The sequence below is a fragment of the Calidris pugnax genome, unplaced genomic scaffold (assembly GCF_001431845.1).
Source record: "Calidris pugnax isolate Ruff unplaced genomic scaffold, ASM143184v1 scaffold11, whole genome shotgun sequence".
Taxonomy (NCBI): domain Eukaryota; kingdom Metazoa; phylum Chordata; class Aves; order Charadriiformes; family Scolopacidae; genus Calidris; species Calidris pugnax.
In genome coordinates, this window is record NW_015090803.1 from 8,067,864 (window position 1) to 8,091,865 (window position 24,002).

The 24,002-nt window shown below is 38.1% G+C and overlaps 1 protein-coding gene across 4 annotated transcripts in view; it reads left to right on the top strand.

Annotated features, from left to right (window-relative positions):
• Positions 1 to 24,002, top strand: part of TBC1D5 (TBC1 domain family member 5) — a 278,265-nt gene that overhangs the window by 241,875 nt on the left and 12,388 nt on the right. For 2 of the 4 annotated variants that reach the window (XM_014937837.1, XM_014937839.1), the window contains 2 exons: positions 9,841 to 9,873; positions 13,899 to 13,998. In XM_014937837.1, the coding sequence (XP_014793323.1) occupies positions 9,841 to 9,873; positions 13,899 to 13,998 (133 nt within the window). The remainder of the gene's footprint in view (positions 1 to 9,840; positions 9,874 to 13,898; positions 13,999 to 24,002) is intronic. The other 2 variants (XM_014937838.1, XM_014937840.1) reach the window with 1 other exon arrangement.

A 24,002-nucleotide genomic window follows, 5' to 3' on the forward strand; every position in this document is an offset into this window, starting at 1 on the left:
GCTTTATTCTTATGTTTTTCTGTGTTTGGTTAAATCAAATCATTCCCTATAAAAACAACAAAGCTCGTGTTTCTTTTCTTTTAACAATGTAGTATAAATAGTGTATATTTACATCTCTGCATAATCACTATACTTAAGTTTTGCCCTGCTTAAACTCTGAACAATGTAATCAGAGATTCTAAAAACCCTAAATAATAAGATGCTGCTCTGGTCTGTGTCCTCAGTCATGTTAGGAATCATATCAAAGGTCAAATACATCCAGCCTGAATAGAGAAGGGATTAGTGAAATGTTTTTGCAACTGATGCTTAAAAAAAACTTAACTGAATATGAGTTTAAAAAATGATACACTTCAAAAGTCATTCATAAAGGACCATGTGTATGTTGAGCTTTCTGTATATTAAAATGCTTATTCAGGCAGCAGAATTAAGAAGAGTAATTACATAAATGCATCACACCTGACCAACCATTTCAATAACATTTAACCGAATACTTTAGTAATATAATATTGAAGCATGGAGAATAACTTTATTCATTGCAGAATATCTATATATTAATCATTCCATATGCGTACCCATATGCATTCAGGAATAGTTACTGCATGGTTTCAGAGAGCTCTAAAATCAAAATGGTGGGGGTTTTCCTCTGTTCACATTTCTCCTACATTTGCTGTAGTGGGCACTTATGCGGTCTTAAAGGCCAGCAATGTGTGTACCAGAGGGGCAGAAAGCCCGTCAGACGCGATACTGAAATATAATGGAGGAAATGGGATTTTCATTTGCCTATGTGTTTATAGCTATTTCCAAAATACAGTCATACCGTGGGATTTTCATTTGCCTATGTGTTTATTTATAGCTATTTCCAAAATACAGTCATACCATCCAAAATAATATCTCAGTTTTAACATTTATGAAGAAATATTCCAATGTGATTAAGTCAACAATGTCAACAGAAGCACCATTTTGGTTTGAAGGGATAATTTCTATTACCCTACAGCTCTTTCTGTTCTTATCTGTTCCCTTACCAAGTGAAATACTACCGATTTTCTCAGTTGTTCAGTGCCTACTCATCCACAATCAGCTATGCAAAATAGATCTTCCAAGTTGTCATAGGTTTTGGTTTTAAACTGTCTTTCGGCAGTCCCACATGGCAGTGCCATCAGAAGGACTTGTGCAAGCAGCAGGTAGATACCCCCCTCCTTGTCTTGTGTCTACTGTATTTGTCTCTAGGCAAAAGCTTTCTCCGGTATTTATGTTTATCCTTCACCATCTTCCTGCTAAGGAAAGATTGTCTGGTCATAGGAGTGGTGTATTTTTAAGAGGAAAATGCACCCGGGTAGATGAAAACAAGTCCTGCTCTTGCTCCAATAGCACAGTTGCTGGTTTCTAGCTCTGTGAAAGTGGGACTGGTACACCTGGAAGCTGTTCCAGTAATAGGTTTGACAGTGGGAGCTGCTTTGGAAAACATCCAAGCCCATGGTCCTTTGCCACTAACGTCTCCAGGCAAGGTGGGACGTGGCAAACTAAGCAGATTCCAACAGCATGACACTGGCAAATTGACTTTGAACTGTTTAAGATGGAAATTCAACAGCAGGACCTGGTGTTTAGAAGCTGTGAGCCAGAGTTTCAACTATTTTCAGGATTTTAATTGAAATGAAATGGATCTGTCAGCAGGCTAGGGAGATCCTCTGAGACTCCATCTTTCACTTTCTTCCAAATGTCACTGTACATAAATATTTTTAGCTTTGTTTTAGGAGACAATAAATCAAATAAAAAGATAATTATACATTAACACAATGAAAAAGATATTTTGCCTCAAACTCACTCATCTTCTTAGAGATTATAAACAAATATTGATTATAATTTTTTTTTCCCCTGCTGTCCTTATAAAACTAGAGGGCAAGGGGGAGGAATAGAAAGTTATTCTAGTTTGGAAGAAGAAGAGCAATAGCTGACCATTAATTCTTACTTCTTACATTTCAGAAAAGCTACAGATACATAATGTATTTAAATACACACATATATATATTTCACCCATATTCAAATTTAAGAAGAAAAAGAAGAACATTTTTTTCTTGCATTTAGAAAGTGTGAGTCTCCTTGAACAATGCTAAATTTAGAGTGTCAGAAATTTGAATGTTGGAAGAGAGAGTTCCTGGGTCATTGGCTATTCTGAATCAGAGTTACAACCCTTTCAGTTTTGTTGGGTTTTGTTCGCTGTTTTGGGGGCTGGGGGTGTTAAGTACACTAAGGCTGAAATTTTTATTTATTCATATAATCCTTTACCAATAATCTGTTGGTTCTGTTTACGTGTGCATAATGTGGGAACGCATGTGTGATGCCATCCCTTCCTGTGTTGTTACTGAAAGCACACAGAGGAAGTCAGGATTGTACTAATGCCCAAAAATATGTGCTTTGCAGGTGAATGCCTTCTAGCATTTTAATTTATTGGCAAATTCATTTTGGTCTTATGCTGGTTGAACATTTTTATCTATATTATAAAATTCCTTCCATCCAAAATAATATTTCAGTTTTAACATTTATGAAGAAATATTCCAATGTGATTAAGTCAACAATGTCAACAGAAGCACCATTTTGGTTTGAAGGGATAATTTCTATTACCCTACAGCTCTTTCTGTTCTTATCTGTTCCCTTACCAAGTGAAATACTACCGATTTTCTCAGTTGTTCAGTGCCTACTCATCCACAATCAGCTATGCAAAATAGATCTTCCAAGTTGTCATAGGTTTTGGTTTTAAACTGTCTTTCGGCAGTCCCACATGGCAGTGCCATCAGAAGGACTTGTGCAAGCAGCAGGTAGATACCCCCCTCCTTGTCTTGTGTCTACTGTATTTGTCTCTAGGCAAAAGCTTTCTCCGGTATTTATGTTTATCCTTCACCATCTTCCTGCTAAGGAAAGATTGTCTGGTCATAGGAGTGGTGTATTTTTAAGAGGAAAATGCACCCGGGTAGATGAAAACAAGTCCTGCTCTTGCTCCAATAGCACAGTTGCTGGTTTCTAGCTCTGTGAAAGTGGGACTGGTACACCTGGAAGCTGTTCCAGTAATAGGTTTGACAGTGGGAGCTGCTTTGGAAAACATCCAAGCCCATGGTCCTTTGCCACTAACGTCTCCAGGCAAGGTGGGACGTGGCAAACTAAGCAGATTCCAACAGCATGACACTGGCAAATTGACTTTGAACTGTTTAAGATGGAAATTCAACAGCAGGACCTGGTGTTTAGAAGCTGTGAGCCAGAGTTTCAACTATTTTCAGGATTTTAATTGAAATGAAATGGATCTGTCAGCAGGCTAGGGAGATCCTCTGAGACTCCATCTTTCACTTTCTTCCAAATGTCACTGTACATAAATATTTTTAGCTTTGTTTTAGGAGACAATAAATCAAATAAAAAGATAATTATACATTAACACAATGAAAAAGATATTTTGCCTCAAACTCACTCATCTTCTTAGAGATTATAAACAAATATTGATTATAATTTTTTTTTCCCCTGCTGTCCTTATAAAACTAGAGGGCAAGGGGGAGGAATAGAAAGTTATTCTAGTTTGGAAGAAGAAGAGCAATAGCTGACCATTAATTCTTACTTCTTACATTTCAGAAAAGCTACAGATACATAATGTATTTAAATACACACATATATATATTTCACCCATATTCAAATTTAAGAAGAAAAAGAAGAACATTTTTTTCTTGCATTTAGAAAGTGTGAGTCTCCTTGAACAATGCTAAATTTAGAGTGTCAGAAATTTGAATGTTGGAAGAGAGAGTTCCTGGGTCATTGGCTATTCTGAATCAGAGTTACAACCCTTTCAGTTTTGTTGGGTTTTGTTCGCTGTTTTGGGGGCTGGGGGTGTTAAGTACACTAAGGCTGAAATTTTTATTTATTCATATAATCCTTTACCAATAATCTGTTGGTTCTGTTTACGTGTGCATAATGTGGGAACGCATGTGTGATGCCATCCCTTCCTGTGTTGTTACTGAAAGCACACAGAGGAAGTCAGGATTGTACTAATGCCCAAAAATATGTGCTTTGCAGGTGAATGCCTTCTAGCATTTTAATTTATTGGCAAATTCATTTTGGTCTTATGCTGGTTGAACATTTTTATCTATATTATAAAATTCCTTTCTTGTTTTTGATACTTGTTTTCAATCAGAGCCCTCCAAACCAAATTTATTAATTTTTTTTCAGGGTTGGTACATAACCTGATTTAGCTTGGCTCCTAGGAGTCACAATGGATACTTTGTTGACCTTTTTTTCATCCTTCATTTTATTTTCTTATTTTTCTCAGTCCCATTCCCCCACCCTTTTCAGAGGGTTGTCGCCAGCATATGCTTACTAAGATTATGCAGTGGCAGTTCTGTTTCAGGTTTTAAAATAGGTAATTATTCTTCTGAATTTAATTCCTTGAGCAGAAGAGGATGCCTTGTGCCCTGAAATATTTTAACTTTGACAGCACTGCCTTTTGAACCTAGACTTCTAGGATTATATTTTACCTAATTCATTTGTGCTTACTCTGATGTCCCCTGAAGTATTTTGAGACATATAGTACTACCAGAGAACAGAATTTCTGTGCTGAAAACCAACAGGTCAAAGTAATAATAAGACAGAGGAGAAAAGGGAGAAGAAGAAAAGCATGCTTCCATAGGTTTTCTATTCCCCTTATCTTTCTTTAGGGTGCATCACTGCACCACCATTTCCCTTATTAATCTGACAGAGAATCTGTTTTTGCTTTAAGCGTTCTGATCTAGGAAAGCATTGAAGTAAGTACGTAACTATCAGCAAGTATGACATCCTATTTGCTACTCTGAGCAACTATGCCTACTAGCACTACACAGTGAAACTAATAGAGAGTTTAAATAGAAGACAGATGTTCCTACTTAAGCTACCTTATATTATCCTGTAATCATAGTAGCAGTCCGAGTTAAAATGGTGTAAAATAAAAATATCGCTCATGTTTACTGTGCATGCAGTCCAAAGGAACAAAATATATGTTTGTAGGGTTTATCTGAAGATACTTTGCTTAAAATGTTCAACATTGATAAAAGGATATTCAGAATAATTAAAAAATTGGCAGTTGTGAAAATGTGAAGACCGCAAACCACAAGTAAGGTGTATTTGGAAATATATTAAGCATGGAGATACATCAGCTAGCACAGGGACACAGAAATATTGGCAGGTGACGTTTCAGCACGGGAAATCAGTACATAACCTCTACTTTTGCAGGAATTAATACCCGAAGGCAGTATCTAAACTCCTTTGTATCCTCCTAGGGTAGTATCTTCATATCTGAAATAATTCAAATGTGTTCAAACACTTCACAAGTAGCAAAATTCTCAGTGTAAAAGTGAAAATATATATTCCGTCCCTGACTCTGATACACTTGGTGAATATGCATCTAACTATTTTATAACCCCTTCCCTGTAGAAGAAACTTTCTTTAAACATCTGCAAAGCAAATGCCTTATGAAAACTCTCCTAAAAATTCCACCTTTCCATTGACAACAGTTTGGTTGCTAACATGCTGAAGCCATGTCTATAAGACTGACTAATATAGCCATATTGTTTCCATGTCCTCCCCATATGTGTGTCTGCAGCCATCTGTTTTCTCTTGGCTTACACTCTTAAGTCCTTTAGAGAAGCGGGTTTTTTTTCTTTATGTTTGTACAGCACCCAGCAGAGCGAGGTCTTGGTTCTTGATGAGGGCCCATGAGTGATACAATTAGATAAGTCAAATTAGTAAATTAAATAAATTAAATTTTTGTTTTTAATTCCATAGTATGTAATTCATCGTTCAAAACAGTGGTTTACAATTTAAATGTCAGCATATGCTGTCGACTATTCTGTGGCTGGCATAGATCATAAAAAAATTATAGGGGTGTCAGGCAACATTCAGCTGTCAGGGGTTCAAGATTAAAAGGTTAAGTCTTATATTTAATTGACGGATTAAAAAATGAAAACTAAATGAATTCTCACAAAATGGAAACAGTAACCATGGCTTTTTACTCTGGGGAAATTTGCATAAAATTAAATGTGAAGGCAATTTATGCCATACTTCTGAATCTTGTTTGACATGTAAAATGCCAACAATATCCAAAAGGTGTATTCTATGTGTATATTTTATGAATAAGCACTTAAGTACTGGTAAGAGCCTTAGCAAGTCCCTGGCTTCAGGATTTCCCTGCATCAATCTAATTTTTCCCATTATTTTCCTCTAAATGTTTCGATACCTCATCAGAATTATTTTCTAATTTACCCTGCCAATTTGCCAAGAGCTCAGGGGATGTTTCTTTAGGGCTCTTACTGGGAATACTGAAAGAATTGAAATTGTGGCTGGGCAAATTAAAACAGGAAAAGTCCAAGGGCTATTAACTACAAAAAAAACACCACTTCTCGTTCAAGAAATCCCTGATCTACAAGTCTGTGTAACCTGGGAGAGTATTCTGGGCAACACCATTACATGTTTACATCATGACATACTTTTTTCCTTACACTTTACCCAACCCATCATTGACCAGCATCAGACACGATACCAGGAAGATTAGGCTGTGCCTCCAACACACTTCTGTCATATTTTGTGTTATGGTTTTAATTGCAGCATTATTGCTAAAACACCTTAAATACCTTTAAATACTCTTCTCTTTGAAGGTAGTTTCTTTTCTGCTGCGCTTAACTCCTGGTAGTGCTGCCAAGTTAATTCATATTCAGGAGGATTCAGTTTTAAGATGAATGGAGTTTTTCTGTTCTGAATGTTCATCAATGAAGTGCTTGGACATACATTGTTGTAAGCTTTTGGCAACAGAGTTTACTCTTCCTTGAGTTTCTACATGAGTAAAACAGACAAAAATACAATTTTTCTTTCATTTCCTGAACAATAAGACTGAAAACTAAATGTCAGTGTGAAAGGAAGATGGTACAGTCCTGATTTTGTGCATTCATATTTCCTGTTTTCCAGCCCTTATACTTCTGTGTTAAGCTACATGTCATGTATTTGGGAGAAAACTTGTTTAAACTGTTAAAAACAAGGTTGAGAAAGAGTGGCTTCTGCCAAAACTTTATCTCTTTAGACCTTGGCTTGTGTAGGATGCTAAATTCCAGTGCCCTTACCCATGTCCGCAAACCTTATTGCAGCTTGTAAAGTGATGAGCTGTAAAAGGATAGAATTACAATGTCAAAACTGTAAAACTTTCTGTAATGTGTTTTTGAAGGTGCTGACCACTTTCAGTTAGTCACAGCTGTTTTTCTGAAACAGTAAAATTTGATGAAAAACAGAGTATGGTAGAGGCATTGCTGATCTCATTGTGAGCTCAGGAGAGAAGGAAGGATATAAAAAATTTATTTCCATGGCTGTCTTTGTAAAGGTGAGAAGATAGATGAAAGGAAAGGTGATAAAAAGAGAAGAGCAAACTTTGGACAAATGGAGAGCACCAAAACTGTATGGAATGGGAAAAAAATAGCAAAGAAATGGCAAATAATTAATCATAAAAGAATCAGCTTTCATGGCTAAAGAAAAAAAGGAAATGTAACAGTGTTAGCAAAGTTCTGGATGTGGATAAGAAGAAAGACAAATATGAGAAACATAAATGTAAGTCGAGTTTTTTTGCAAATTCAGAATTGCAACAAGAAGGAAACTAGTTGGAGGTACTCCAGTAGGTGCTCAAATAGAGTCTGGCTTTGACTGGATACATAAATATTAGCCTGCTTAACATTGGTAGTGAAATGTAAATCAATGTTGTATCACAAATAATCTGCTTCCTTTTCATTCTCATATTCAATTCAAGATATTGTTTACCATCTGTAAGGCTCTACATCATCTGAAATGTTGAAGGCGTGGAAAAGTTTTATGAGGATGCTTGGGCTAAATTTTCAGGAAGTATTAGTAAGTTGGTTTTCTGCAAGATTGCATCATTAAATGTGCACATCTTGGTCTCCCTTGTCTAATGCAGTGATTCCTTTGTTTGATTTGCTGCTTGATTTGTTTTTCTTCCTTATAATGCAGTTTCCAATATTAGAAAATGTTGAGCTTATAGGCTTTATAGGACATGTTCTTTGGTAGTTGACATTGATTTTTTATTTTGGTTAGTTATTTAAAGATTGATTTTTATTTTGTGGTCAACTGGTTAACCTTTGAGATCAGCAGCTGAATGAGTTTGAATCACTGTTCTGTTTCTGTTACTGTATGTGTCAGATCGGCTGAAAGGACGGTTTCTCAAGGAAGCGTAAACCATAATGTTTTTCTCTTGACTTACATTTGGTCTATTCAAAGAATTTATAAGTCTGTGGTCATGTGTAAGAGGAATCAATTCAGCTCTGCTATTGGTACACAAAATCAAAATGGTATCCAGGGTATTCAGTGGCTCTGTACAGTGAAACACAACAATTGGCACTTAGAGAAAAGCACAGAGAATACTCTCTGGACAAGAATCGAGAGCATCTGCACAATGCTGGCCATAAATCAGTTGTTTCATCTATTACTGCTAAAGAATATTACTTTAGAATACTGAAAGAAAATGATGTTTTTTTCTGAGGAGCTTTGTGATTTTGCTGCTTACCTTTACGAAACATTAAAACATCCATAATTTGCAGAACAATTTTTAAAAAGATACTGTGAAAAGATTAATCTTAGAAATGTTGGTTAGAAGTGACTCCTACTGAAACTGCTACTTGAGGCAGCTAACATTGGATCAGGTCAGTGATTTGAATAGAAACTTCTATGAGTAACCTCTTCCAGTGCTGCACAGCTGTTCTAATGAAGAATATTTTCCTAATGGCCAATTTGAACCTTCTGAAGGACAATTTTTTGGCCATGATCCCTCCTATATTATCTGCCACTGCTGAGAAGAGTTTGATTACATCATCTTTGTAGTTCCACGTAGTTGCAGGCTCCAAGCAGATTCCCCTTGGCTTCGTCATCACCAAAATAAAGAAGCTCCCTCAGCCTGTCCTCTAGACTGGTAACCATCACAGTAACCCTGCACTGGACCCTCTCCAGTTTCTCAACATCCTTCTTGAAATGGAGTCCAAAATGGTATTCAAGGTGATGGGCTCACGAGCACTGAGTAGAGATGGATAGTAACTTTCCTGGATCTGCTGACCACATTCCTCCTGTATGTAGCCCAGTGCACTGTTTAAACTTTTCATAATGAGAGCACTTTGTTAGTTCATATTCAGCTGATGAGCCACTGTAGCCTCCAGATCATTTTCATCAGGCCTGACAAATAGCAAGTTCCTTCCTTGCCTGTATTGGTGCATTGGTTTTTTTTCTCCTCAGGTGCAGAATTTTGCACTTATTGAAGTTTCTAAAACAGAAACCTTCAAAAGGTTTCTTTTGCCTGGGCTTCCAGTGTCTCAGGGTGTCTCTGAATTGAAGTTCTACCAGTCAGCACAGCAGCCACATCTCCCGATTTCACATCATCTGAAAACCTACTGAGCGTTCATTCTCTCTCCTCATATGATCTGTTGATGAAGATGCTGAACAATATCTTCATAGCAGTCCACTGGTTACCATGCTCGTTTCCAACCACCCAAATGGACATCAAGCCATTGACTCTTTGAGCTTGCGGTCTGACCAATTTTCAGGCCACATACAATCCTTTCATTCAGTCCTTACTACCTCCTACTATAAATGATAATGCTTTTGAAGATAAGTGTCACAAGCATAACTAAAATAAAAATATATTGCGTTCACTCCTCTCCCTTCATCTGCATGGCCAGTCATTTCATCATAGTGGGCAACCAGATTGGTATGACATGATTTGCTCTTGGTAAATCTTTGTTGACTTTTCTTGATTATTGTCTTGTCCTTTACATGTTGGAAATTGATTCCAAGAGGACATGCTCTACGGTTTTTCCAAGGACTAAGGTGAGGCCAACCATCGTATAATTTCTTAGATCCTCATTCTCACTTTTCTGATGATCTCTCACTTTTCTGATTTTACATATGGCTGTTAAATTAACATTTCTCAGTCATCAAGGATGTCCTGTAATAGCAGTAATTTTTTATGGATGATAGCCAGTGATGGTGTAATCACATCATCATCTCTTTCAGCAGCCATGGATGTATCCCATGTGGCCCCCTTATATTTGAACACATACTGCTTCTTCAGGTATTCACCAACCTATTGCCCCACCACCACTGCCGCCCCCCTCTTAGCCATCCCTCTCCTTCCAAAACTGTATCTGCAGAGGTCTGGGAGCAGACTTTGCCTAAAAAACAAGAGACAAAAATGGTGTTGTGTGCTGCAGCCTTTTCTGTGTCAGCTGTCATTATCTTATGTCCCCCTAGTAAGCAATAGACCTACATTTTCTTTGAACCTCCTTTTGCTGCTCATACTTGTTAAATTCCTTCTTGTTACCCTTTAATGTCCCCCGTGGACGTTTAGCTCCAGATGGGTTTTGTCCTTCCTCGTTTTGTTTCTGTGCCCAAACAATGATCGTGTGGTTGTCCTTTGTTTCCAGTCATTGTTTCCACATATGTGCTCTCCATTTCCATCTCCATATGTGCTTTTCCCATTTTAGTTCATTTAGAAGCTCCTAACTCAGCCAAGTGGACCTTCTGCATACCTTGTCCTTGTATGCTACTTCCTCATTATTTCTGGTTTAGGTCCCTGTTCAGTGACAAAGTCCTCCCTGCTAGATTAGCAAGTCTGTTCACAAAGTTGTTCTCTTTCTTTGCTTTGTGGACCTATTCTCTAAGTTGTCTTTCTTCATCAAATTGTGTGCCACAAGCAATACTTGAAGCCCGGCTAGTACCACCAAATACATAGCCATATGTGGTGTGCTGCTATCCAGGCTTTTCCTTTTTGCCATAGGATTAAGGAGAAACACCACTGGAATTGGTGTTTCCTGTCCCCTTCATCCTTGCTTAGGAGCCCTACAGTCACTTTTGAACTGACATGGTGTCACATCACCATGTCATTGGTATATGCATGAATAAGCAGAAATACAGTCAGAACGTTAGGTGACCCCAAACAGTTTTTCAGCAGTGCCACAAATCGAGGCTCCATGCAAGCAAGAAACCTCCCTAGTCAATGAGTCTTGCTGGAAGAGAGTCACCAACCACTTACTGTCACTCATCACTTTCTCTTGGTGTGCTCTGTTATGGTGTCCAGCCTGGATTCTTCCTTGGAGGGAGGTTGTTCTTCTCCTCTGCCACCTGGGCCCTGCACCCCTGGGCAGCCCTCCTGCTGCCACAAGTCACAAGCTTCCATAGAATCATAGAATGGTTTAGGTTGGGAGGAACCTTAATCTAATTCCACCTCCCCTCCTGTGGGCAGGGACACCTCCCACTAGACCAGGTTTGTCAAAGCCTCATCCAACCTGGTCTTGAACACTTCCAGGGGTGGAGGGCATCCACAAGTTCAGTTTTCCACCATGTCTTCTTCCCACTGTGTCTTGCCTTGGTTACCCCTTCCCTGTCTGTTGTATAAGCTTCTACACCTTGAAAGATCCTGTCAATCACCAGTTTGTCACCGCTAATGCAATAAAACACACTTGCCTCTTCTTGCAGTACTTCACCTGCTGCTGTGGCAATTACAACAAAGCAAACCTCCCTCTAGGGAGATCACCCTCAAGGGTCCATCCACAGCCACAGCACTGCTGGTGACAGCAGGGACAGGGTTTGGTTACGTCTTGTAGCAAGTCATCACCATATGGGTGTTGTCTTTGTAAGCAAACAGCACGTCTGGGTCTCTCGTGTGTCAAGTGTCAAGTGAACTGTCTTGCTTATTTGCACATCCCACTGGCAGCACTGCTTGGTGCCCTTCCTGAGGGTGCCAGGTAAGTCAGGAACTCCAAGTGCATTCACTCAGCCCCGTGCAAGAGCTCCCACTCGGCAGGAAACTTCTTGCACTGCTGCAAGTTCCTGGCCAGGGCATCCTCCTTCATGAGTGCTGGGTCTGCTGAATGTTTCTGATCCCCTTGCTGGACCCTAACGAGGTGAAGGAACGGTGAATGTAGTTTATTCAGCAGAGGTCTCACTTGCCAAATGAAGAGGTACTGGTGTACGGTTGAAAAGGTTAGTTTCAGAATCTGCCCAAGTGAAAAGAGCTGTCCAAAAGCATTTTAAAACCAATTTACTGCAGTTCTGATTCATGAATAAGAAAAAAAACTGTCTTGGAAACATGGAAATATTTATTAGCAGAAGTTAAATTTGCTTATTCCCTTGAAGGAGATAAACTGAGTTTCAATTACTGGCTAATGATTTTAGAATTTGATTATGTCACTTTTATAGTAAAATACTCAAATATTGTCACCTTTACCTATCTTACAGCTGCACTTGCAGTGCACTGGTAATTTAAAATTTATGGTAGGTTATTTCTTGCAATCACTATCTGTATGTACTAGGAAAAGGTCTTCTGCAGGGACATTGCTTGAATAGAAATAGGAATGTAAATAGGCTTGTAAATAGGCTTGTGTAGGCTGTGACAGAGTTGCAGACTTTGAAAGAGGGTAGCCTTTCAGCAAGTAAAAATTTGCAATATAAAATCAATCCCTTTAAGGCTTAAGCAGTCAAAGTACAAGATTGTGTAAAGAAAGGTAAGGGTATATTTATTTAAGGAAATAGCAAAGAAAAAATGTTTAATGTTTGTAGATTGCAAATGTGAGGAAAAAGTGTGTAGGGAAAGTGTGATATTGGCAGATCTTGCAAAATGCTACAGTTAAAGTTCTTTTTATTTATCAATTGCTTTTGGATATACACTATATTAGTGCAAAGTTTCCTTTCAGTTTCTGATGGAGATTAAGATCACCTGTACCTTTAAATCATGGTTGATTCATTTTCTTTATTATTGCTGATCAGTTTTGGAATTTTTCTTCCTTTGAAATGCAATTCCTACTGTAACGTTCAGCAGTCTCCATCAAACATGAGTATCAAAGAACTGCAAAACTCCTGAGAAAATCAGGAGGCTAGAAAGTTACTTTGCCTTAATCTGCTTGAATTCAATTGCATACTTAGACAAACAAAAAACTACTTAATACTGTATGTGACTAAGCTTTGAAGGAATTTTAATAAAGAAGTGGTGAACTTTCTCTGCAGAATGGTCTTCAAAGTCAAGACTTGATGCATTTGTAAACTAGCAAAGAAACTTAGAGGAGAAATTCTTAGCAGTTCCCAATTGCAAGTGGCTAGATAATAATGCTTCTCCTTGGCCTTAAAATCAATAATTTAGTTTTTGAAATTCATATTTTAAACTACATTTGATGTCTATTTATTACACATAAGTTAATAATTTAGAGTAACCACTTTATAGTATGTGAGCTGAAAATAGTTTTTGCCTAAATATTGCATAAGGTGTTGGTCGAATTGCAGTTGGCTGGGCAGTTTTTTTATACGGATAGACTATGATGTGTTACACAAATAAATATGCCAAAACATGTGGCAGTAATGCATCCTTGAGGTATGGCATTAGGTCTCATGAAATACATGCCTTGAAATTTAAAAAAAAAAAATTCTGAGGTTTCAAAGGAATTGCTGTGGAAATTACTCTGCTAGAAATGAGAATGCTTCTCCTTTGGTGAGTTTTTTCAGCCATTGCTCTGGTACTATGTTTGCACAATCAAAACCAGGTAGCAAATCTGTAAAAGAAATATGAATTGTTAACCCTTCCTGGATCAATGTAGTCAGACCTTTATTAGACTCTTTAGAAGGTAAAAGGGTAGTATTAATAAACACTAAACATTAAAACCAAACCCTATTTCCATGAAATGACAAAAGAATTTAAAATTCTTTTGATAAATGCAGTTGGAAGGTGACGCTCTTCCTTTCCAAAATTTTCTCAAGGAACAGGAAAAGTTAGAAGATGTCTAAACTTGTCAAGGGTTAGCTTACCAATTTTACTGTGTACCATAAAAAGGTGCTTTTTAATGCTTATAACCTCTTAATTGCAGGAGGAGGAACTGGAGGCCCAGATTTCATTTCTACAGGGACAGCTAAACGACTTGGAAGCCATGTGCAAATACTGTGCAAAGATGATGAACACACATCTTGGTAAGTGTAGTACCCTGTATTAACCTGTAAATCTTTGCAAAGGCTCTTTTCATGTTTGTATTAGAACTAAAATAATATTTACATAGTACAGTTTATATTATTTTAGACGCCGTGAAGAAGATGGAATTGATGTACCCAGTTGTCCTATCAGATGCTGCCAACTACTGTATCTTTATGTTGTCATACTTTTAAACTGGGGAATATGATATCCACTGATGATCCTAAAAGGAAGAGCAGATGCGTTTTGGCACAGATGCTCTTTGTCTGTTCCTAAGATTTCTTGCATGTAAGAGACATGCTGGAGCTCACAGCATGTGATCTTACACTCTCTAAGCCTGTCTGCAGTTCAGCAGTTCCAGAATGATACTCAGTGAGTGCAGTCATAGTTGTATAAAATTCATACGCTTTCATTAGGTGTAGCATCTTCACAATTTGTGCTGATCACCTTCAATATATGAAAATGTGTTACTATAGGCTGGCTAGTTTGTAATATTTTGCTCAGAGCAGGAGAAACGTAGTATGATGGAAGTCAATACATTGGGAACAGAATCAGCAAAGACTCCAATCTAAAGTTCAACTTTCATATTGCCAAGACAAATCAGAGAAAGTAAACAAAAAGCTTCAATCAATTCAGGTGTAAATATGCTTAGCTACGCTTTGCATTTTTAAACTGTTTTGAACTGAACTCCAAAAGTTAGTATATTTAGTTATGTGAAAAAGCACTGTTGTTAAGAAATCAGGGCACAACTGCAATAATTTTACAGTTTATTTATAGCCTGCAACATCTAAGCAAAATAAATTAAGGTTTAATGTTTCAGTGGGTAAAACTAAGTATATGGTACCTAAGTTTGCCTAAGGTCAAAAAGATCAGATGTGAAAGCCATATTATACTTGTATTTTCATTTTCTTTCATGTGAGTGTTTTAGTAGCCACTGTTATGAGCCTAGGAAAAGCTGTAAATATTGTGTTATTTGAAAGTTTGGAATCACAGCCTTCAAAAGCCGAGTATAAACCTCTAACCCCAACAGCTTTAGTCTGATGTATCGTATTGCTTCTGTGAGGGTATATGAGCAATGATGAGATAAGGGATAAATTATTACCTACTGAAATGATGGGGAAAAGATTACTGTGTCAAGAAGAAAAGCTGAAGTTTCTTTCCTTTAGGAAAGAAGACCAGGAGTGTTTAGCGAGGGCATCAGTTCAAGTACAAGCATAAGCATTTCACCAGCTATGGCTCTGGGCGAGAGATCAGAGTAAGCCCAGACAAAAACACTTGAAGTAGTCTGCATTTCAGCACTGGACCCATGAAATCAAAGCAAAAGATTTGTGATAATATCCCGCTGTCACATTCTTTTTCCTAAATACATTAGAAACAAAAACATTTAGGGCCAGTAGCCTCCCGAGAGCATTGGGGAGTGAGAGCCATCTCCCATACAGCCTGGGCTGCAGGGGTGCACCCCTGTAGTGCTCTCAGTCTTCCAGCCTATTTCTTCCAAATCCCACTCCCTGTAGTTCTTCACAATATTTCTGCATGTCTCGTCAACATCATGGGCTATTAACTTTGTAGATTTGGGTTACACTAATGCGTTGAAATCCTATAGAGATTAACAGTTATGCACGATAAACAGAGCACAAGAGAGCCTGAGATACCACCAACCTTCACAGCTTCTGTGCTTGTAGCAAAATGATGAGGTTTGGTATCCAGCAGCAGACAGGAAAAAAGCTGCCAGGATTGTTGCTGGTCTGACCTGTGCAAAATCCCTTCTGACCTGAAATCTGTCCATCACATTCATCTCTGTGATCCGAGCAGCACATGCCAGCAGGCAGTCCAAGAAAATGGGTTCTCTATAGCATCACAGAACACCCCCTGAGGATTATCTTCAGTGTCCATCCACTGCTTGGGGCTTCAGGCAACGGCAGCAAAATAAAACTCAGACTGTATCTGGTAATTTCTGGGTTAAGGGAAAAGTTGGGGCTTCAAGGAAAAGCAGGGGCTGCTACTGCACCCAGTCTGATTCTTTCCCAGGTATCTCCTGCCCATGAAAATTGCTTCATTTCAGAGACCACAGAATAGATAATGATGAGTTATATCACTCCTCTTGTAATCTGTCAGGACGCTGAACTTCAAGGATATTACTTCTTCCCATGAGGCTGAATTTTTCTGACTTCATCACCCAGCTTTTGGCTCTTGTAGCATTCTTGATAGCAAGGTTGAAAATCCTCATTTAACTTACCTATACACTGTGATTAAGCAATCTCTCAACACTGTCTTTGCTAGGCACGACACTTTCACAATCATTTTATAGGGGTTGCTTTTTAGACTTAATCATTTTTGTGGTCTTCCTTTGAATTCTTCAGGGTTTTCATACGCCTTTTGAAGTGGGTTAATCATATCAGGATATGCTGTACCAGCACTGGGCTCAGCAAAGTGGTTACTTAGCAAAGGGAAGGTCATCTCTCTACTCTTATGTGCCATTCCTCTTTTTAAGCATTTTTAATGCAGCATCGCATTAGTGCTCTCTGATACAATGGTATCTTGAGGTGATAATCCATTATGACCTTTGAAAAGTGGTGAATCACAGCTTTCTAAACAGAGGATTTTATCCTGTAGGTATAATCAGGATATGTTTATTTCTGTGTGTGTTCTCTGCATTTGATTATATTAACATTCACTTCTTGCCATTTGGCTTTTTAGCTGAATACTTCAGGTGACTCTGCAGTGTACGCTGTTTTCTTCTGCCACTCTAACTGCAGACGTAGCCATCATATTGATAAAAACATACTGATAAGTAAAATTGGAGGACCCTTCCAGAACTAATTCCTTTAATAAAGAGTTAGACAACATTTAAAAGAACTGTAAATCAGTCTTTAGTCTAAGGCCTGCCTTTTAAATTGTATAAAGTTTAAGATTCTTATTTAATAAAAAAAAAAAAAACAACACTTTTTTTAGATTGAGATTTTAAACAGTTTTTTCAGACATTATTCCTCAACCAATATTCTTTTTTCCTGTATTGACTGCATTATATTTACAGGTCACTTTTTAGCAAAACAGTATTAATTCAAGCCTATAAAAACGCATATCCAGTGACTGTTCACCGCATAATTATTTAGTTGGCACTATAAATCGGCATGTCAAACAATTATAGAACATTCTTTTTGCAGCTTCCAGTAAAACAATTCAGAATTTTTGCCTGTCTTTCCTCAGGTTCTTTCCTTTACAAGGGGGATCCTGATGACAGGCAGGGACAGTTACTTCATGACAGAGATGTCATGTGTTGTAGGTCAGAAATAATCAAAATAACAGTGAAGTCATCTATTCCATTTTGAATCCCTAGTAATTTATAATCTATATTGAGATTTTAAACAGTTTTTTCAGACATTATTCCTCAACCAATATTCTTTTTTCCTGTATTGACTGCATTATATTTACAGGTCACTTTTTAGCAAAACAGTATTAATTCAAGCCTATAAAAACGCATATCCAGTGACTGTTCACCGCATAATTATTTAGTTGGCACTATAAATCGGCATGTCAAACAATTATAGAACATTCTTTTTGCAGCTTCCAGTAAAACAATTCAGAATTTTTGCCTGTCTTTCCTCAGGTTCTTTCCTTTACAAGGGGGATCCTGATGACAGGCAGGGACAGTTACTTCATGACAGAGATGTCATGTGTTGTAGGTCAGAAATAATCAAAATAACAGTGAAGTCATCTATTCCATTTTGAATCCCTAGTAATTTATAATCTATTTATATCAAATCCAGTTATTCCAAGTATATTTTTATATGATATGTTTTTAGAAAATAATTTTGTTTAATTAAAAACTTGGGCAGGATTCTTCTCTTTGCCATATATCACATTTCTTTACCAAGAACATTGTATTTCTGTTGGTTTCAGCAGATATCTGCTAATACTGCATTTTCTTTGCATAGAGCATGAGGAAAGACCAGAGGGATGGAACGGCAGTTTTTATTTTGTTCATATATTCAAAGATGCTTTCATTAAATGTTTATCTCCTTCCGTAAATAAACCACACAGTGTACCACACAGCAACGACATAATTAACTGCTGGTAATATCAAGGGATGTTACCATGGGAATGAATGATGGCTCCAAAATATTACTACTTAGCACTGTGTGTAGAAATTAGAAGTAGGTTTTTGATGACAAAAAAGGGGGAAAGCCATTCTCTGATCTTTGTCTCCTTCTTAGGGCTGTGCCTTATTAAGAGCTTTACTTTTCTTCCCCCTCTCCTTTAACCACTGAAAAACTGCTAAGGTAGCATGTCTTTTATTGCTCCAAGGGACAAATGTTGAAATTTTTATACGTAAAATGGCCAGACAGGAAAGCTGATTTTACTTCTGTTCTCATCCTTTTTCACAAGCTTGTCATAGCTTTCAAACAAAAAAAAATGAAATCCAGTGTTCAATTTTTCCATTAATGAAATGAAGACACATCCAATCTTGTAAGCCTGTCCTGCGGCTTTGTTCGCAATATAAATGCAGAATATTGCTCAGCTGCTTCTGAAAAAGTATAGTTTCCATAGTTATTACTGCTCCAACATCATCACAGCTACATTTTCTTGATGTTTCTTTTTCACACACACTGGCCTTTTTCAGGAAATAATGTTGTCCCTGGTGCATTCTGTATTATGGTAATGCTCTTCAGCATTTTCCTTTCAGAGAGGTACTTTTCTGTTAGTGCACATAAATACCTCAAGGCTCAATGATTCAGAAAGCCGTAATATACCAGTTAAGCATTACAATATTATAACCTGTCATAACGTTATGTACTTTTTGAAGAATTTTGATTGTTTCCTCCCTTCTTTCACTATGTGGAAAGAAAAGCATCAAGCTAGCAAGTGCATTCAACAGAATACTTTCCCTGGTAAATGTGACTTCTGTCTGATGTCTTAGAGCAGATCATGAATAATTTGTCTAACAGATATGCACCCATACGTCACTCAGAAGGCCCCACAGTATCTGCTGGAAGGCTTCTCACTTGCACTTCACATTTGACATGGAACTGAGTTTGAGGTGTTAGTCCAACATGAATTCCATCTGGAAGGTGTCAAAGAGCCTCGTTCATTACGTCCCAGGCTCAAGCCAATACAGTGTTGTTAAATGGCCAGTTAATGACACTCCCATCTGACATCGTCTGCTATTTTAGTGTCTTTAGGTTGTGGAACATGTCAGCACTGGCCCAGGTTTGTAGCACAGCCTCTTAACAAAAAGTAAATCAAAACCCTAGAGAAACATCAATCCTCCTTAGGCAAGTACTAATATGAGAGATTGTGAAGGATGTTTATGAGCTTGCCAGTTTTGTTCCAGAGAGAAGAGTGCTGAATTTTAAAATGTCATCTGTTTAAAAGGGACAGGAACCAATCCATCGCTGTTCTCTGAGACAGAAGAACTTCTCATTTGTTTCCAAGAGAGACACAGTTTCAGACCTCCAAGTATGTGAAAGTTTACCAAATACTTACACATGTAGTACAGGAAGTCCTTTTCACAAGAGGCAATTTAAAGGAACATTGGTTCAGTATTAACTTGGATATGGGGATCTTTATATAGAAACTATTCTTTTCTGATGGGCAATTTATCAGGTTATGAAAGTAGGGAAACTAAGGTCATTCCACACTTGCTTTTGCTTAAGGGCAACTCTATGTAAATGCAGAAGGTTGCTTCCCAGCTAGCTGAGATTCAGGAGCAATTTAGCTGCTTTCTCACACCACAGAGCCTCAGCTAATAAGCCCTGCAGACTCACACCAGCTCTGCAAAGAACTAGCTCACAGGGTTCTATGCAGCACCCTAGAAATATGTGCAAAGGTACCCAGTTATACACAAGAAGCATAAATCTGCCTGGTTTTATTAAATTCATCTTCATATTGGTACTGCTAAACTTGAGTCAGCTGCTAGAGAGACAGTCAGGTGGGTCTCAGAAACACATTGCTCAATATCCAGGTTTTTAAGTCACTTCTTGTCTTGGAAGCAACATCACAAAAACCTCTCGGCTCTGATCCACACCTAGTAAGTTGATGCTTAACCATACTGGCTCTGCTAAGCCAAAGCAAATAAATCCTTCTCTGAGCTACCTGTACAGGGCTGGTTAGGTAGTTCTTATGGTGCATTTTCTAATGTGACTTCTGCTATCTGTAATATGTTGCTATGTCCTTCACCAGTATTCCAGTACATCTCTGCCCCTGCAGCGTGGATTATGGAAAGGACAGGGGAAGATAAGTTTTCATCCCTCATTCTTCTAAACACCACCAGCATTCTGCCACTGGAATGACATGCCAGCTCTTGGCTTTCATAGGTAGCCAGTAGATAACTGTACATATTTACAAAATACCCAAAAGTTTCGGCATCACAGAAATCAAAAAATGAAAGGTAGTCTTTTGGATGAGATCACAGGATGTGTCCCTGCCACAGCCATCCAGCAGTGAGATTCTAACACTTATACTGCCTGGCATCTCCCAGGCAAATATTATTTGGAAGACTTATGAAACACATTTCAAAGCCATCTTTTTGTGTGATTATTGCAAACACCATGAACAGGGAAGGAAAAATATAAAAATAGAGGAATAAAAACTTCTGGGATATAGTTGCTAGCATAATTTTAGTTATTGTGTGCAATAGCACCTTTAGGCTTAATTAGACTGACTTCATCCAACCCTCTTCTAACAGGTAATGCAATTGTTACAAGGATGCATCTCATTATAAAGATCATTTCCAGTGGGGGAGGGAGAGGAGAAAGTTGACTTAATTGCTCATTATTTAGGCTGATATATTGCCCAGTGTAGATCTGGATGCAGCACTTGTAAACTGTATGCAAGATAGTACTGAATTCTTGTTTTATGTATCGTGATGAGATGAAAGGTTATGACATTTGTGTAAGGATAAAATGAAATGTAGATTACTCTGCTGCTCTGAGTTGAAATGAAATAGTTTAGCATTTCTTAAGGAAGTAAGTGTACTAAATGAGTTCTCTTATGGTTGGGACATAAATAAAATAATCCATAGTTTATAAACCCAGTGTGATTGGAAATGCCATACGTAAAAAAGGCCACATCAAACACAGCCCAGTGAGTCTAAGGGGATTGCTCCTCTGGTTAAGAATAACAATGTAAAATAACCTATAAAAACAGCTTGTAGACAAAGAACTTTAACAAATTTATTAAACTGAATACAGGAATGGCTACTGGGAAATAAATATTTGTTGTATAGCATGACTTTCAAACTTCCGTTTCTGGTCATGCTATATATATATATGTATATATGTAGGAAGAATACAAGTGTAATTCTTCATGCCCCATGAATTTTAACCACCTATTTGTCCCTTGAGGGTAACTCTTAAGGTCAAAAATACACAGTTCAACTGATAGAGAGCTACTTTCTTTCTACAACAAATGTGCCAGTCCTGAAAGTCCAACTATGGTGGGCCCCTACAGACACTTTCATCCCAGTAGTTTGGATTAAAAGGAGATTAAAATAATGAAGCTTACTCACACCATCATTACCTAATTAACAGTTTTCCCTGCAACTTTCAGTGAATTCCTATAATAATGTTTCCTTTCATTGGCCTGTTTCTTCCTTCCATTTGTGTGGTGAACATCTCCCTGCTGCTGATGGCCACTGACAATCCACCCTTTCCTTCCCAGCATCTCTTAGCTATTGGTTTCTCTTCTGATGTCAGCTTTAGAGTATTGTAGAATACCAGGTTGGAAGGGACCTCAAGGATCATCTGGTCCAACCTTTCTTGGCACAAGATGGCCCAGCATCCTGTCCAGCTGAATCTTGAAAGTGTCCAGTGATGGGGAGATTGAAGTGTCCACCTTCCTGGGGAGATTATTCCAATGGCTGATTGTTCTCATTATGAAAAATTTTCCTCTTGTGTCCAATTGAAATCTCCCTAAGAGTAGCTTGTACCCGTTACCCCTTGTCTCTTCCATGTGATTTATTGTAAAAAGGGAGTCTCCATCTTCTTTGTAGCTACACTTTATATACTGGAACATGATGATAAAGTCTCCCCTAAGCCTTCTCTTCTCAAGGCTGAACAAACCCAATTCTCTCAGCCTTTCCTCATATGGGAGGCTTCCCAGCCCTTTGATCATCTTGGTGGCCCTTCTCTGGACCCTCTCCAAGCATGTCCACATCTTTTTTGTATAGTGGGGACCAAAACTGAAGACAGTATTCCAGGTGTGGCCTGAAAAACACCGAGGAGAGTGGGACAATGGCTTCTTTCTCTCTGCTGGTGATGCCCTTGTAGATAAAACCCAGCATCCTCTTGGCTTTCTTTGCTGCAGCAGCACACTGTTCACTCATAATGAGCTTGTTGTCCACCACGTCCCTTTCCACAGAGCTGCTCCCCAGCCAGGTAGATCCCAGCCTGTGCTGCACTCGTAAGGAAATGAAAGGATCCTAAGGAAAAAAAAAATTATTATCAGAAGCTAAATTCCCAATCCATTCTTCTAACTTTCTAATATTAGTGAAAAAGAAGTCTTGTTATCACTAGTCTACTATGCAGGAAATGTTGGAAGCATTTTCTGTAAACCCTGATTTCATAAAAACAATCACACGAAAGACTGGAATATGATGCCAGAGAGTTGACTGTGCCTTGACATTTTATGGGAGCTTTGGGTATTTTTTGCATTCCTTTTTTGGAAAAATAAGGAGGGGAAGTAATACACTCAGCTCTCCCCTTGCTGCTGCCTACCTTGGCAATGAGGAGGTACTTTTGCATTCTGAGTTTGAGCTGCCTTCTCAGCAGTGGAAAACAAGAGTGAAAAAAAGTAGATTTAACATGATACTGGCACTGTGGATTGTTCACAAATCATTGATCAGGAACTAGTAGTAAAAAGGCAGCATTCATAATAAAGCTTGCAGCTATTTCGAGTTAGCTCCTCTCAGCAGGAGTCATCTTCCTGGAAAGGCCCCACAGAGACTGGCTTAAAATAGAAATCATTAGGAGAGAGATGCACTGCAAAAAGGCAGTGGTACAGGAGAAAACAAGGAACCTAATAGAACAAGGACTTTAAAGTTATTCCCAGGTTCAGTCTTCTCCACCGTCTGATTTTGTGTTAGCATAAAGTTAAGTCTGTGTTGTGCCTCCATCCCACAGGACTGTAGCTCTGCCTATCTCCCACTTCCCTGGTGGAAGGGAAGAGGTGCAGGTCTGTCTCCCAGATGGACAGGCATGAGGGGATGCTGGAGAGGACCTTGTTTACAACAGACTGGTTTTCCCACTAATGCCACTACCTGTCATCATTTAATGCAGGTCTGAGTAGGTTTCTTGCAGAATCTATATTGAATGCATGCAAAATTTTCAGTGAAAGTTAGTTTACTTAATAAACATCTAAAATAATTAGGCGAAGCATACCAGCTTTTCCACATTCAGAGAGGAAATTTGGTCTGTAAGTCTGGTAGTTTTTGAAGAGCCCCTTTCCCTGGCTACAGAACTTAGCAGTGACTGCACGCTCCATCATGCAATATGTAGCAGTTCAGTCATCAAAGAGCATAAGTCTTTTCTAATTTTCCTGCTAGGAGCTGCTGTGGATTATTTTCCTCTTTCATCTTTGTACAGAGGATGATAGCATCTTCAGTTTAAATTTTAGAAATTAGAGAGAGGAAATAGGAATCTTTATTTTTTAAAAAAAATACTTCTGCGGTGAGTTTGCATGTGAGCTTATTTACAATTTGGGATAACTGTAAGAGCAAGAAATTAAAAGTACATTTCATATTAAATCTTCAGCTGTCTCAGCTAGCCTGTTGCTACCCAAATCACTACGAGGTCCATTGTTTTTCTATTTTTTGTGGAAAAGACAAACAGAAATGCAATTATCTACATATTGTTCCTCTAGTTATAGCTGGCTTTAAAGTATATCAGGGCAGTTGCTCACAGTCTCACTAAGCAAATAGTTATTGATTTACTGGTCTAATATCTATCAAACTTAAATGAATCTGTTCACTTGACAATAACTACACAAAATTAATTCTAATGAAGTATAT